Source organism: Excalfactoria chinensis, chromosome Z, assembly GCF_039878825.1.
Source record: "Excalfactoria chinensis isolate bCotChi1 chromosome Z, bCotChi1.hap2, whole genome shotgun sequence".
NCBI classification, from domain to species: Eukaryota; Metazoa; Chordata; class Aves; order Galliformes; family Phasianidae; genus Excalfactoria; species Excalfactoria chinensis.
The window spans coordinates 40,646,491-40,662,990 of NC_092857.1; the positions used below are offsets into that span (position 1 = coordinate 40,646,491).

General features: G+C 47.3%; 1 protein-coding gene and 1 long non-coding RNA gene across 3 annotated transcripts in view; one reads left to right on the plus strand and one right to left on the minus strand.

The window, feature by feature from the left end:
* Positions 1-603: 603 nt before the first annotated feature.
* On the minus strand, positions 604-1,886 carry LOC140264197 (uncharacterized). The gene is made up of 3 exons (XR_011906008.1): positions 1,062-1,886; positions 902-985; positions 604-744 (listed from the first exon to the last, which is right to left on the minus strand). It is a non-coding gene; the product is annotated as an uncharacterized lncRNA (long non-coding RNA).
* A 1,072-nt stretch (positions 1,887-2,958) lies between these two features.
* Positions 2,959-16,500, plus strand: part of PTCH1 (patched 1) — a 65,533-nt gene continuing 51,991 nt past the window's right edge. For both annotated transcript variants that reach the window (XM_072360139.1, XM_072360141.1), the window contains exons 1-2: positions 2,959-3,897; positions 4,774-4,966. In XM_072360139.1, the coding sequence (XP_072216240.1) occupies positions 3,694-3,897; positions 4,774-4,966 (397 nt within the window). In that variant the 5' untranslated portion in view covers positions 2,959-3,693. The remainder of the gene's footprint in view (positions 3,898-4,773; positions 4,967-16,500) is intronic.

A 16,500-nucleotide genomic window follows, 5' to 3' on the forward strand; every position in this document is an offset into this window, starting at 1 on the left:
AGCAGAGATCATGGCAATGCGTGCCCTGCCTCCTGCCAGCGCTCAGGCCGCGTCTCGATACTGCTCAGTGCGGTTCCAGACGGACAGAAACTGCTCCGCCTAACTCCGCACGCACTGCAGTCCCGCATTCGGCTAAGCGCTGTGCCAGAGCCTGGGGCTGTTCCGAGGACGATTTGGGTTTGCAAGACTCAGGCCCCGGGCGGAGCGGGCGGGCTCCAAGGACTCCTCCAGGCCTGGGAGCTCCCACACCTCCCCCTCCTCCCGGAGGATGGAAGAGCGCAGAACCCCGCAGCTGCGGAGGCACAGTGCCCACGGCCGTCCGCGGAGGAGAATGCCCGCGCTACTGGGCCGGTGCTACAGATCCCTCATTTACTCCTTTGTGGCGTGCAGAGCGGCTTTTCATTAAAAGAGATCAGGGGTAATTAGCCGCATTATTTTGACAAGTTGGCTTGAGCAGCGCCTTTCTTGCCGAGCTGGGGAGGGGGGAATGGGGCCGCTTCGCGCCGCCGGCTCTGTCCGTGCGCGGGGCCCTTCGGGCGGCCCCGGGCTGCAGGTGGGGCACAGGGCTGAGCAATGCTCGTCTTGCAGAGCCGGCGCTGGGCGCCCGCGGGAGGCTGAAATTACGTGGATGCCAGGTGAGCCCCGCAGGGCAGAGCCTCATCCCAGTGCCGGTTTTGTATCGAGGCAGCCAGATGCTGTGGCCGCACGGCGTTCCGGGTGATGTGTCCTGAGGCAGACGGCAGCCTGGCAAATGCGTTAAAATTAAATCAGCGTGTTACCTGCTCTCAACCTCTGTCGGGTTTGGTCTCACCTGGCTGCCGGGAGCGCAGCGTGCAGGGCTGCGGCGGACACAAAAGGAACAAAGCCCGAACCACGTAGTGGCTAGTCTCGGGTTACACACCCCGGTTGCCAGGTACGAGAGCTCAGCGGCTACTGCCCAGGTCCTTGGCTCAGCACAGGCACAGGTTGAGGACCCGCAAGATCCCTGCGGTTGTGAGGACACAGAGCTGTGGGCACGGAGAGCAGTTGCACGCCTCGGGCCTCGTGCATCACAGATTTACCTTGGGGCAGAGCTTGGGAACGGCGTTATTGCGGGGAATGCAGGACGCAGACATCAGCTGCGAGGCAGCCACGGCCTTGACCACCCACGTGGAGACTCTTACACTGACACTGCTTCCGCAAGGAAAAAAAAAAAAAAAAAAAAAAAAGCGCAGAAACAAGGCCAACTAGATCCCTGTAGTAATTCACCTCTTGCGTATGCTTAAAAAAATAAAAATCCCTCCAGACCACAGGGAGCGAGGGAAGATTAGGATAGCGCCTGTTAAACTCGAGTCCCCAGGCCGGACCCTGGCGCTCGCGGTACCCGGGACTATTGTGGGGCCGTAGCCCGGCGCCTCGCCCCTCCCGCACTGCCCCGACCCCACAGCGAGCGGCTCAGCCGAAACCAGCGTTGAGAGCGGCCGCGGGGACCCAAATGTGGCGTCGGGCTCCCGAGGGTGACAATCCACCGCTCCGGCGCACTCGGGCTTCTTCCTTCCGCGTTTGTGCACGCACACATGTGGTGTCGGAGTGCGGGCAGCAGCTCCCCGTGGCACAACCTCACGCGGATTCTCCTCCCGGGGATCTGTGGGAAAAAACAGAGGGGGAGGAGGGCGAAGGGAAAGGCATCTCCTGCCGGCAGCCCCGTGGATGGGATCGTCGAGCAGTTCTGTGGAAGGAGCTCTGCGCGGGCACAGTGCCCATAGCTGTCCCAATCTCTTGTGGCCGTGAGGCAGGGCAGGCACAACAGGAGAAATCTCAGCCCACCTCTGCGTTTAGTCCCTCATGCCTTTTTCTTTTTCCTTTCTTCTTTCCTTTCCTTTTTTTTTTTTTTTTTTTTTTTTTTTTGTCTTGTGTGTGTGTGTGTGACCCCCCCCACCCCCATCTGTGAGTGCCCTAGGGGCGCCCCACAGCCCCGCGCCCGCCGCGGGAGGGGTGAGGGCAGCCGTAGTTCATGACTGATCCTCAGTGAACAGAGATGGGGAAAAGCGGTGCCAAAAAAGTAAACAATCATGTATAGTTGGAGCAGTGCTCGGCGGGACCAGGAAGGTGGCATTTCGCAGAGTTTTATACTAAAAACATATTAAAAGTCGCTTTCGGTGGGTTTCAGTGAAAGAATGAGCCCTAAGTTAGAGCAGACGGCTGCTGTGCAGCTCCGACTCCTGCAAGCGCTCAGTTCTCATTGTGTTTTCCTAGCTGGACAGAGCGGTTCTCTCGCAGGGAACAAGTCTCCTCTTTAGTTTAAAGAGAGAGGGAGGCAGAAGAATCTGGCACTTTCCACCGCAGCATCCACCGCCCTGTCATTATTGCTGCGAGCCTGGGAATCCGGCGCGGACCTCCCAGCATTTGTTGTAGCTCGAGGCCAAGGTGCCTCTAAAAGGATTTTCTTTTAAGGGCTTTAGAAATCGTTTAATGCTACTTCCACCCCCCCCTCCCCCCCCACCCCACCCCCTTCTCCTCTCTTCTTTAAAAAGAAAACCATATTTCTCTGTGTTGGTGGCAAAAAAGTTCTCTGCGTGCATTGGTCTGCAGCATCCTGGACCGGGAAAACAAAAAGGGGGAGCGGGGGAGGGGGGGGGGGGGGGGGAGAAAAAACGTTCATGAAAAGAAAACGGAAAAAAAATGGGGGGGGGGAAAGAGGCATTCCTTAATGGAAGTATTGCATACAAAGGAGGCTGGATCTCTTTAAGGCTCCCCCTGAAGCAGGAGATGCACACACAAGGGTTGACTGCCTGGGTGGTCTCTCTACTTTGGTGAGCTGTTGCTAAGCAGCTAATAATAGTCATGTTTGCTGAGTAATTTCTGCCCTTCCCGAGCCAATCACCTCGCAGAAACCCAAGCCATCTGACAGCCCCAGGGGCGGGCTCTCCGCTCTTTTTTTTTTTTTTTTTCCTTTTTTTTTTTTTTCCCCCTCTCCCTCTCTCCCCTCTCCTACTCCCCCCCTCTTCCACCCCTCCTCCTCTTTATCCAAATGGAGAGAGTCCTTTTTTTCTTCTTCATCTCATCTCTGGAGCCGAGGGGCTGCAGCTCGCCGCTGCCGCGCACACGCCGGGGGAGAGCACCAGGCAGCTGCCCGCCCGCCGCCGCGGCGGGGTCGAGCACGGAGCGCGGCGGGCCCGGCGGCCCGCGAGGAGCTGCCCGCCGCTGAGGCAGGATGGTGCAGCGCGGCCGGGCAGCGCAGCAGCAGCAGCAGCCGGGGCCCGCCGTGCAGCCGCCGCGCCACCAACGCTGAGCGCCGCCGCGGACAGCGGCTTCTCGGAGGCGGCGGCGGCCTCAGGAGAAAGGAGGAGGCGGCGATTTCCACGGGAGCGGAGGACAGCGCGGCCGCAAGCCGGGGGGCGCCGGGGGTCGCGCCCGCTGGGCGCGGGGAGCGGTCGCCGTCACCTCGGGGTGCGATGTGGCAATGGGAGGCGCGGGGAGCGACTCGGCCGGAGCGGCCGCGGCGGCAGCCGCCGCCCCGCGCCCCGCGTGAGGCGGCCGCACCGCAGCAGCCTCCGCAGCCCCCGCAGCAGCAGCCCGCGGCCCGCAGCGTCGCCAGCCCCCCGCGCCCCAGTCGCGCCCCGCCGCGCCCCACGGGCCACCGGCGCTCTCCTGGACCCCCGGGCCCCGCCGCGGCCGCAGCTCCCTTGTCCCGCCCGCAGCGGCGGCGGCAACATGGCCTCGGCCGCTGACGCCTCGGAGCCGGAGAGCGGCAGCACCAGCGCGGGCGGCGGCGGCCACCCCGTTCGGGCGGCAAGGAGCACCCGCGGCCGGCGGCGGCGGAGCGGAGGGACCCGGCGCGCCGCGGCGCTCGACCGGGAGTATCTGCAGCGGCCGAGCTACTGCGACGCGGCGTTCGCCCTGGAGCAGATCGCAAAGGTGCTTTCACTCTCCCTCTTTTTCCGGAGCTCGGCGCTGGCGCTGCGTTTGGCGGCGGGGGAGGGGGTGGTGTGTTTTCTCGCGGGGGTGGAAGGAGGAGATGGGAGCGCAGCGGCCACCAATAAAATGCTGGGAAAAAAATAGAGGGACGGCTGTGACTCTTCAGTGCGGGAGAGTTCCCTCCTTTCCTCCGTCCCGCCGTGTCTGCATCGGGCGGGCCCCCACGGCCGTGCTGCCTTTTACCCTCCGCTCCTACCCCGCGGTTCGCTATCGCGGTCCCCAGGCAGAGAGCCGATGGCCGGCTCCTAGCACAGCGGTGCTTTGTGGGGCCGAAGCGCGACCGCCCCGCAGTGGGATCCCCAGGCGGAGACAGCCCGTGGCATTCTCCCCCTGCGGGCGGGGGCACCCACCGGGCCGACTAGCCGGCCCCGGCTGCGCGCACGGGATGCTGTTCGGGGCGCGCTGCGTTCCGGGAGCGGCTCGCCGGGCTTGGTACGGAGGGAAATGGACAAATAAATCCATATGTCTGCCCTCGTCCCTTCACAAACACTGTAACGGGCGGGTAGCCGCTCCGCTCCCTAACAGCTCGCACTGCGGCTGCACACACCGGCAGCGAGCCGCTCCCGATCCCGTGGCGTTGCCCACCACGTGGGTCCCGGCGCGCGGCTGGAGCTGGCGGAAAGCGGCGCTGGGCGCAGCTACACGGCGTTGTCCGTGGCACCCTGCGCTGAGCCCGGCCTCCAGCCGTGACTCCGCGGGGCCAGGGGATCGCGAGCCCCACGGCAGCGCCAAGACAGGGCCGCGGAGCGAAAGATGAGGGCCTAGCGGCCCCTTCCCGTGGGGCCCATCGCTGACTGATCCGCGCTTGCCTTGCAGGGGAGAGCTACCGGGAGGAGAGCGCCGCTGTGGCTGCGGGCGAAGTTTCAGAGACTGCTCTTTAACCTGGGCTGCTACATTCAGAAAAACTGCGGCAAGTTCCTGGTGGTCGGCCTGCTGATATTCGGCGCGTTCGCGGTGGGACTACGGGCGGCCAACCTGGAGACCAACGTGGAGGAGCTGTGGGTAGAAGGTGAGCGCGGGGCCCCCAGCACCGCCCCGCTCCGTCCCTTCTCGCCGCCGCGCGCGGGGCTGAAGGCTGAGCGGGCAGCGCGCGGCGGTTGGGGCGGAGTGCGTTGGCCCCGGGCGGCGCGTACCACTTCCCCGGCCCGCCGCGGGGGGAGGGTGGGAGGCGGGTTGCCCCCGTCGTGCGGGCGGACCGCGGGACAGGGAGCCGCGCGGAGGGTTGCGGGTTTCCCTTGCGTGCAGCGGGGCGGCGGACGCCGGGGCTGCCGCGTCTCCGCGGCCGAGAGAGAACCCGCGCAGGCGTCGGCTCCCCTCCGCCATCTTGGGAGTGCGTGCGCCCGCGGCGGGGGGAAGGGGTGGGTTCGAGGAGCGCTGTGCGGGTGGCTGTGTGTGGTCCGGAGCTTGGACAGCATTCAGCTGTGGGGGAGAGAGGCGGTCTCAAGGTAAAGCAAGAACAAAAACAACAAAACAAAAACAAAACCGGCAAAACTGAAAGTAGGGAGGGGAGAAAAAAGAAAAAAAGAAAAAAAAAAAAAAAAAAAAAAAGGACGCAGCCCTCAGGCATATCTTCTTGATCCCGGTTCGGTGCCGCTTGTCAGGACGTGGAGCCGTGGTGACCCGTGCGGAGGCCGGCCCCGCGCTGCTGTGTCTCTTTTCTGGGGAATGCTGTTGACTTAGCATCAGGTTCCTGCTGGCAGGTCTGAGGTAACGGCAGGCGGAGCCTACTGGCTGCGGCGGCTGCGCTGGGTCTGTGTAAAAGTCGCTCGCAGCAGAATTTGGCTTATAAAAGTTAATGTGGAGAGCTGCATAAATAATCGTTACTAAATAGTGCTCTGTGTGTGTAGAAGAGCCCCGCACTGAGCCAAACACAGCCAAGTGCTGTTTTGGAGGTGGTCTGTGCAGCTCGTGGATGAGTGATGGTGTGCAGGGCTGGACTCCATCCCTGACCTGACATCCGCGGTGGGGCCAGACCCAAGTGCATGGACTGTGAACCCACGGCCAGTTTTCTGTTTTGGGAAATGGCGTATAACTGATGAAATTTCTTTCTGGTAAAGTAGAGCAAGAACTCCTGCTCTGCGGAACAGCAACACCAGGCACTGCCAGAGCCTCTTCTGCTAGGGGTTGTGCTAGTCACTAGGTCCTGTGAGCCCTCATTACATTGCAAACAACCTTTTTTTTTTTGGTTGATTTATTTTTATTTGGTCATATTCTTTTTGCCTCTGCTTTCATTTAAGTGTTTGGTAGATACTGCCAACTGGTAGATCACAGTCCCATCCAGTGTGCTTCCTTGTGGTATGCGTTGGGCTCTATTATGAGGAAGGACAATCCCATCATAATGCTGTCTGCTTTTCCCAGTAGCAAAACACTGCTTGCTGGCAGCATCTATGTGATTGACCCAGCAGCAAAAGTGCAGTTGTCAATGAAGAAATATGTTCTGCATAGTAGCCACTTAGCTCAGTTAGTGCACTCATATCATCATTATTTTCAGGACTGAGAGAAGGAAGTTCACTATATAAAAATGAGCTGAAATTTATTTCTGAGGTTCTTATGTCCAAAGTGTTCTCCTTAGACGGCTGGTTGTACAAAGTTGATCTGTGTAATTTGAGTTTAGTTTTCATGTTAGAATTAAATAATATGAATATTAGAACTTCAAGTAAAGTTTAGAAACCCTTGCATTTCTCAACTGCACACAAGCTTATTATAATTGACGTAAGGCATTCTGCATTTAATTTAGCTTACAGGCTTCCTGTTCTAGCACTGTGTGACCACCAACACAAGAAGTCTTGCTAAGTTGTAGAGATTTTATAACTGTTCTGGTCATGAACAAGGGTATTATACAAATAGGCCTAATGAATGGCAATTAAATGTTTCTGCATCTAAATTGCAGACAGAAGTACACAGTGAGAATTTGAAATGGAAAAGGTACAATCCTTCCATTGCAGGAGTGGATAGCAATGACTAAACTCAATTTTCTGAGCTCAGGATGCAAGGTCCTCACACCTGAGCTTATAGATGAATTACTCCCCCTGGCAGTTATTGTACTAAGGGAGCCCTTAGATCAGTTTCTCTTTTAACAGGAGTGGTGGCTTAATTGCACTTCTTACTAAAAATAGCCACCTCAGTATTGCCTTTACCTTTTGTTTACCAAGAGTTTGAATGAACTGGGTAATGTCGGCCAAATATTGTGTATTATTTGAAATACACTTCAAGTAATAATTACCATGAAAGGAGTTTTGAATTGCTACTGAAGATTGCTTGTTTGTTTGTTTTAACAGCTATTACTGTTAGTATTTTCATAAAGAGACTAATTCTATATGGTGTGTTTCTGAATACCGTGCAGGTTGGAATGTAATGAGGCACTGAAATTTGCTAGAAATAAATGGTTGCTTTAATACTATAGCACAATTAAAAACAGTAAAGTGAAACTTGAACGAGACTTAAGACCATCTGCATTCCAAGATAAGTGCTTAGTAGTCAGGGCCTGAAACTATTATGGCTGGCATATTTACATAAGTAGTTCAGGAACCCACCTTGTAGGCAAACTTTAAAATGGAAACAGCAATATAGATCTCCAGAACATTATATATTTCAGTTTTCTTGTAGTCTTTAAGAATTTATGCCAACACTCTTGGCCTTCTGTGAGCGTCCTGATACCTAAGTATCAGGATTTCAGCTTTCTGATGAAATTCTTTCTTGGCACTAAGTGTTGAAGAAACTTTATTTTGTTTTATTTTTAAAAACTCAATTCTGCTCTGGCTGCTGTACAGAGCAGTTCATTTGTTACTGTGTGTCCCACGGTATGCTCTCAATTTATGATCCTGTCATGTAATCTGTTTCTGGCACCCTTGACTGGGTGGGTCTGTCATCCCTGATGCTGTTGTAGGATGCTCCTTTTAGTTTCTTTAGCAAACTAATCCTAGACTGGCTTTTAAATGCCATTTCTGTTAGCTGCAGTCCTTCAGCTTCGGTTGAACTGCTGTGTGTGGGTGTCCACACATAAGTTGCAGAAACTGTTTAGCATCTTTATACATCATACACCCTTGAGAGAACAAAAAGGGCTTTGCATTGATTTCCTTTGAGACTGAATTTTGCTTGACACAGAGTTGGTTTTAGAAACACCCATTCATAACATGGAAGTGCTCTGGATAGAAAAGAAATCGTGCCCATAACTGGTTATGTTTTCTGCTACCACTTTAATAAGAACTCTCAGACCCTGGTGCACAAACAGCAGTCACACATGTCAATTCACAGCATCTGCTTCTGAAAGAAGGTAGTTTTGTAACTCCTGTGAAGATTTTGTTGAGACTGAAATTTTGCTACTGGGTATCTTGAATGACAGTGATTGGAACAGCTCCAACAGGGAGAGATATTCTCATGTTGTTCCTGGACATTTCATTTCATACTACCGCTGTCTTGGGGTTTTTTCTTGCTTTTTAAATTCCTTTTTCTTCTCTGAGAGGTCAGAGATTATGCTGTTTTTTTCCTTCCTTTCTTGCCTTGTGCAGTTTTTATTTTATGTTTGCTGTAGCTCAGTAGAAACTTTTTCTCCTTAAGTGATTTTCTATGGTGTTAGCCCTCTTTGCAAATCTAACCAAGGTCTAACATGCAGTGCTGCTTCTTTCAGCCAGTTGGAAGCAAGAGATTGGGTGGTACAGGCAGACATTGGAAAATTTACAGTCTGCAAGGAAGAAGAAATGCTGTAGTGGTCATGGAGAGGTTTCAGCAGTGATGCTTGAAATAAAGTGTATAGTTATTGTAAGTGAGTTAGAACCAGATGTCTAGAACAGACTTAATTAAGTGAAATTTTGAACAATGCATAAAATTGTTTTTTTTTCACTCTGAAGGGGAAAACTACACTTTTCTATTTGTGGCTGACTTGTCCTATAATACAGTAGTCTATGCATGGAATTTAAGCATTAGATGAAGAAGAGGAAAGCATGCAAGTGATGAAGGAACCAGCATATTCCTATGGGTTGTCTGTTTGTTTAACCCAGCAAAACCAAATGCAGGTGGAGAAGAAAGTTATTCTTAAGTTCTTCGTAAGGCATCAGTTAACTTTAGACTAGGATTATCTGGAGAAACAAGAAGTAGTAGTAGAGGAATGGATTCTTGAGAATTTGTTGTTTCAAGGAGACAAGTTTATGTGAGTGGGCTGAAGTAACATGTTTGCTTTAATGTAGTAAGCAGGAATTGACCCAGTCAACTGTAATTCATTTCTTTTTTTATACATGTACTTTCATTTCCAGCAGCAGAGAAGTGCTGTTTAGATGTACTTGCTTTCTTGTAACTGCAGCAGTTACTTCACTGTGAATTTAGGCAGGATTTTGGTTGGCTGTGTGTCAGTCTGGGGATTTGTTCCTTGTCACACCACCAAATCCATTTGTTTCATATGGACTGTGTGACATAAGAGATTACTTATCTCTGAATTATGTTGCATAGTGTTGTATGTCACTTAGGGTGTGTAAGGGTTCAGTAAAAGATATTTAATTGGAAATTTCCAAGTCAACTATTATGTTTTAATTGTAGTGAGGTGGGGGTCAGCCTCTTCTCCCAGATAACTAGCAACAGGATGAGAGGTATGCTAGGGGAGGTTCATTTTGGGTATTGGGAAACATTTCTTCTCAGGAGTGATGAGGCGTTGGAAGAGGCTGCCCTGGGAGGTGTTGGACTCACCATCCCTGGAAGTGTTCAAGAACCGTGTGCATGTGGCTCTGAGAGTCACAGTGGACATGGTGCTGGTGGGCTGACATTGGACTAGATGATCTCAGAAGAACAATAATGAAACTTTATGGTTTTGTGATTGTACTATATGATTTTTTCAAATGCGAAAACAGCAGTGGTGTTTCCATATGACAGCTAAAGAACAGTCGTATAGGCAAGTATGCCTTTTTGGAAGTTTATTGGCCAAAATGGAATTGTTCTTCAATCCATACTCCCTGTATTGAAGATAAACACCAAATTCTGGTATTTAAGCTGTATGTGATGTTTTTGAATAAATACTGTAGGACAGTGGGTGTTATATTCCTGTTGAGTGAACTCTCTGTGTTTTTGTGAATTGAGTTGTGTTGAGAAAAGACATTTGAAGGTTTTATTTACATGGTAGTATGATTGTTTGTCTTTAAAACATCTGCTATTGAAATAAAAATCACTGAAGCTCTCTGTCAGGTTCCATCTTGACTACTGTTGGTGTCACTCACTGCTCAGTGTTGGTACCCATTGCTGGAAAGTTCATATGTCACAATCAAAAAGAAGCCGGATACACTGTTTAAAAGTCATTTGTCTTTGTTTTAGTGAAGGTATTGCGCATGACCATTCTTGCACTGTTGAGAAGGTGAGGGGGAAAAATCCTGAACTCAGTGAACACGCTGTAGATGCTGGAATAACCTTAGCATAGCCAGACATTTATTCATTGTTGTTATGAAGCCCTAGGGAACTAACATAGGGCTCCTGCTCTACCTCTTTGTGGAAGTGCAAGAGGAGAACCTTTTTCCGTAGATATTGGAAACCACCTAGGTTGTAACGGCGAGGTCATATTGGTCCTTTTGTCTTTCAGACTTCAGAGACATTTCGTTTACTCAGGACACTAGAAAATGCATCATTGTTATTCTTTCCAAACTTAACAGGCTACAGCTAATACGAATGCCAGAATGTGCCCTGTCGATCCTTGTTTGGAAGAATCCATTCACTTCTTTATTGAGATTTGTATTTGAACAGTGCAATGCTTCACTTGCATGGTTCCTCACTTCCTTTCTCTTGAGCTTTGAGTGACTTCTTGCACCCTGTGATTTTGTGGATAATAAATAGGGTGAGAGGCATTTCTGTAGTTCTAGAGATGTTGGTGATTTCCATACAGAAATGTTGAAATGAAACGGAGTAGTTGAAAGCCATGCTATTTTCATGTTGTCCACCTTGCTACTGCAACTGAGATGGAACAAGGGGAATGTAGGTAAGCAGTAGAGCAGGATCAGTCATAGGAGGATCTGCTGCTCTAGCTGTGGTGCATTGCAGAGGATACTGTAGAACAGAACAGTTCATTTGGAAAGGACCTACATGGATCAGGTCCAACTGCCTAAACTCTTCAGGGCCAGCCAGAAGTTAAGGTGTGTTTTGGAAGTCATTGTCCAAATACTGCTTAAACACTGATGAGCCTGTTCTACTGTTTGACTGTCCTTACAGTAGGCAGTTTTTTCTCAAAGCTCATCTAAACCTACCTTGAAGTATTGGTATGGGTGAATGGTATGATGGCCTATAAGCACCTTCCATTACCTGCTAAATAGAGTGTCACTGTTTTCTTTGGTTTGTTGGTTTGTTTTTTTGTGGAGAACAGACCTTCCTTTCTTATTGTTCTTCAGCAGATGCTGGGTTCAGATGGTGAAGTGAAAGAGCTATGGGTACTCAAGCTTGCTTTCAACAGGGAATGCACTAAGGAAAATCCATCACCTGACCCTGATTCCCATCTATTTTCATGTTTTTTGTTTTTTCTTTGTGTACGTGTGGTGTTTTTTTGTTTTGTTTTGTTTTTAATGTGAGGTGATCAGAGCCCTGTTATTAAGTATTTGTGTATTCTCAGAAAGTAGTAATGTTACATAGTGTATGCATGCAGTGGTTCTTGACCACACAATTGTAAAGGCTGTTACACAAAAGTGGATGTTTCAGTTACATGTAATTGTTAGGAGACTCCAATGTATGACAGCTTCCAGATGTATGAAATGACCAATCCCTTTGTTTAGATTACACACCACAGCTGATGTCTAGATTAGTGCTGGCTGGATAAAGCTATGGGAGATTTGTCTGGTTTCCACAATACCATGTTTAGATTTCATTTGTATTTCTCCTTCAAAGCTGACCTCCCTGTGACCTGCTGGAGCTGTGTCCACTAGAATGCTAGTTTTAATGTGTTACAACTGCTTTCCTTTGGTGCCCAACAGAATATGTTCTCATTTTGACACTTGGACATTTGTACCCCTTTTCTTATTTTACTTATTTAGTGAAATACACACTTCAACCTGTGATCATCTAAGTAAAACTGCACTTGTAAAGTTTTCTGCCCCACGGCTTGCTTGCTAAGAATTTTTTGATTGGTTGAAATAGTGTTTTGATTATAGACATCACAGGGCTGTCCCTTGTCAGGCATTTCTCTGCACAGTGTTAGTTCTCTCTACATATGATGGTATGGGTATACATGGTTTTTGCTACTCTTTTTGGAGTTCAACAGGAGCAGGAGTACAGTGCTTAAAGTTAGTTCTTCTTTGTGTCTATCATATGGTTATTTTTTTCCCAGCCATCTGCACTTATCTTCAGTATGCCGTTTGGTTCCCTTTATTTCTCTGACATGTGTCTTGTACAGTGCAGGAGTTTGTATTTTGCTTGTACTTGTTAGTAATTCTACTTAGAAAAAGTGAAGAAACCAGTAAAACTTTTTCATGGCTAAATGGTTCTTCTATAGTAATAAGTGTCAGGTTCAGAAAGATAAAGGTACAAAACTTTCACTAATACTTACAGGGCCTGTGTGAGTTTCTGCTGTTGATTTGCTTGAGTAGCAGGTTCTGGAGATGGTGCTACACCACAGAATACTCAGCACTTTGGAGCATGATTTCTGCACTGATAAGCTTAGCATCCAGTTTATTTTAGTGCCTTTGGATCAGGAAAATGTTCTGCTTGTGTTTTGCATGATCTGTGCTATTACAGCATGCTAAATCAGTAGTGGGATGCAAATAAGCTATGCAACATAGCTTATTTTTATCTAGCAGTGTTGAGCTGGGATAACCATGACCATTTTTCACTGCACTAAAAATGCATGGAGTGGAATTGCAAGAATAAGTTTGATTTCAGAATTTTAAAATATCTTTAATTTTTCTTCTTATGGTAAAGTGAGATTTTTTTTTTCTTTTTTTTCTTTTTTATATCCATAAAAACAATTTATTTGCTGTTATTTTTTCCTGTTATTTCTTTCAGCATCTCCTCAGTTGCTATTAACATCCAGAATTTGGCAGACAAATGTTTTCTGAAATAAATGTCCTGCATAGGAACTGGTGACTGTGTATACATTTTGGCATATGGAAAATTTTAATTTTGGCTTTTTGAATGGATATCTTAGGTTTAACTTGCTTGGTTTTGTGAAAATTTATATTTATGAGCAGTTTCATAACCCAACTTTTTCTGCAAAGGTGCTGCTCTTTTAGAGAATTGTACTGAATTTAATTTCAGCTTTAAGTGTACAAGTGATCGTTGTGTATTTAAAGCATTTGTGGAGAGCTTATGAGCAAGAAAAAGCTAGTATTTTTAAGTTATGTGTGCAGTGTTATACATGTATGTGTATCTGAAGCTGGAACTCAGCTTTTAAACTGTAATAGAGTTTTCATTTACTACAGTAAGATTAAAAGAAACAACCTTCTCTTGTTTACCCGTCTGATGCATTTCGGCTTTTCAGTCATTTAAGTGCAACAAGCTAGAAATGAGCAGTGTTAAGTTGTATGATTTTTTTTTCACCCCCCTTAAATCATTGCTTAAGGGCTTCTGGCCCCTAGCTCAGGAATCCTGCCCAAAAATGCCAGATGTATTACACAGTCAAGGATTGCAATGTAAATAGTGTTCTGTGCCATGAGAGCAGGGTGGTCCTCCTCATAGCTTTTTTTTTTTTAAAAAAAAAAAAAAAAAAAAAGTGTTATTTGTGTGTTTGCACAACCAGTATTTTGGAGCTGGAAGAGTGTTGATAAATGACTACTTTAGATTGGCAGATGATATAACAATGGGAACTGAGATACTGGAAAGCAAGATGTGGCTTGGCTGAGTCTGCTTAATTTAGCCAAACAGACATGTAGTAAGTAAAATATTAAAGTAAAGGTCATTGCTGACAGGCAGAACTCTTATCATGTTGTGACAAGAGCAGTCTTTTACATGTGAACAAAGAATGGGAAGTAGGAAAGGCAGAGACACTGGATTCTCCTTGACCTCATGCTGTGTAATGGAGAGTCTGGGTGTGTTGCCACACCTTTCACAGAGTCACAGAATCGTAGGGGTTGGAAGGGACCTCTAGAGATCATCGAGTCCAACCCCCCTGCCAAAGCAGGCTCCCTACACCAGGTCACACAGGTAGGCGTCCAGGTGGGTCTTGAATATCTCCGGAGGAGACTCCACCACCTCCCTGGGCAGCCTGTTCCAGTGCTCCGTCACCCTCACCGTAAAGTTCTTTGGAACTGTTCTTATTTTTATTTAAATGGCCTTTGCTCTGTATTAACAGAGTACTTATCTCCTTTGGGTGCAATAGTGGATATCAGAGGTTTATTTCAATATTTTCCCGTTTTTTTATAACATGAATACATTGTTTAATAACACTTAAAATGTAGTTGAAAGAAGATTCCACAAAGCTGACCTGACAGGAAATTGCCAAGGGTGATTCAGTAATCAGATTTCCATTTGGGTTATCTGACAAACCTGGTGAGTTTGCTGTAGTTCCCTTGGGCATGTGCAGAGAGGAAAGGGGTTATAGGACCTTATTTTTATGTGATAAATTATATTTAAATAGCTACAGGAATGTAGTCCCAATACAGATCATAGTGTTATCTAAATAAGGCCTTAGGAGCTCATTTAAACCTATACATTCACGCTGATGGAACGATAACATAAAATAACTTCTAACCATTTTTCTTTGTAAGTTACCATTCTGTAATGATAAGAAATCCTACAGATAGTGTAAAGCAAATACTTTTTTGTACTAGTTTTCCTGCAGAGTGTTTCTTATCTATCTTGTTTCCTTCTCCACATGGGCCTGATTCTGATTTCATTTACACCAGCCTTATTCTGCTGGTTTTTTGAAGTGGAGTTGTGCCTCATGCTCAGAGAAGAAGCCTTAGCTGATTAGAAGATGATTCTATTTAAATGGTAGATAGTAGGAAATACGATATTCTAGTGCAAGTTATTAAGATCCAGAAACAGAAGTAAAACATGTTTAATATGACTTCCAACTGTAAGTAAAAGCTAGCAACTTGAGAGAATTGTGATTAGGAGTAAACATCTATTAACTGCTCTTTCTAGAGATTAGGGGGAAAGAGGATGACCTTTTTATTCTTTTTTCTTTCTCTCTCTCTCTCTCTCTCTCTTTTTTTTTTTTTTTTTTTTTTTTTTTTTTTTTTTTTTAAATAGGCTACAGTTTCACATGGCTTGCAATAGAAATCTTTCTCCCTTTTTGTTTCCCACACCAATTGATTTATCATTTTGCTTGCAAGCAGACTTAGAATGTTAGGGCAGGAACACACTCACTTTTTTCTCGTAACTTTTTTGTTGCGGACCGAAACCAGTTGACTTGAATAAATTTTTCTGTGGTCTGAATGAGGCCAGCAACGTGGAAAAATCTTGCCATTCAGAGCCGTCTGAATGTACATTTCAGCCACACAGTAAGCTGTATTGGTAGGCAGTGGACTGCTAAATACAACCATTTTTCGCAGCAGAGAGTTAGACAGGTGATTAGCATAATTAGCACAGAGTAGGCTATACATATGGTAATGCTAAGTGTGTAAATGCCAGCTGCGGTGTAAAATTTATGTCAGGGGTCGACAGGGCTGTGCGAAAGTATTGTGTTACAGCTGCAGGTCAAAGCCTCCATTGCTTTACCCCCTTTTCTCTTGTTGGTGAATGCACTAAACAGAAGAGAAAGACAGACAGAAATATAACAGATAAGGCTTTGATTGAACAGCCTGGTTCTGTGCAAGAGGGGCTGCTCTTTAAAAAAAAAAAAAAAAAACAAAAAAAAAAACCACAAAAAAACCCTACACACACACACACACACACACACACACACATGTAAAACAAAAGTGCCCCTCTTTCACTAAAGATTTTATTTTGCATCTTGCAGGCTACAAATGTGTTGCTGTCGTTGAGCAATGTCATTATGATGGGGGGAGGGAACCATTTTGGGGGAGGTAAAAGGCTGGTAATCATTCTTAAAGGATCAAATACAAACAAAAAACTTTAATTCTGCTTCTCTTTTCTGCATTCCATACCACAATTTCTTTTTTCTTATTTATTTATTTATTTATTTATTTTAATGTCTTTGTTATGTACTGCACTTTGGAGGCTAAGAATTAAATAATTCCGAACGTGACAGCCTTATGTGCAATAAAATCTCAACAGTGCAACAATCTTCAAGCTGCATGACTGGTTTTAGAGTAAGTGCCAGCAGTTCTTCTGTGGTTTTGTGTGTGGGTTGCTACACTTATTCCCCAGGTTCCTCCCACCTCCTAAACCACTAAATTCTTTTTAAATTAAAAATGACTAGTGCAGTTTTCTTGTTTTAAAGGCAACAATGAAGTGTACACATCTGATGGGGAAATGCGTAAACCTATTTGTTGCTGTAAAGTCTTCATTCATATATTTAAGATTTGCAATTTTTTTTCTTTTATATTTTTTTGTAGTTGCCTATATGAAGTGGTGGTGTTGACAGAATATAGTTCACACCACAGTGACCTTGTGATGAAACTTCCTCACAGCCGCAGGGGGTCCTTATGAATCAACCTCTAATCCAGCTAATCCTGATCGCAACAA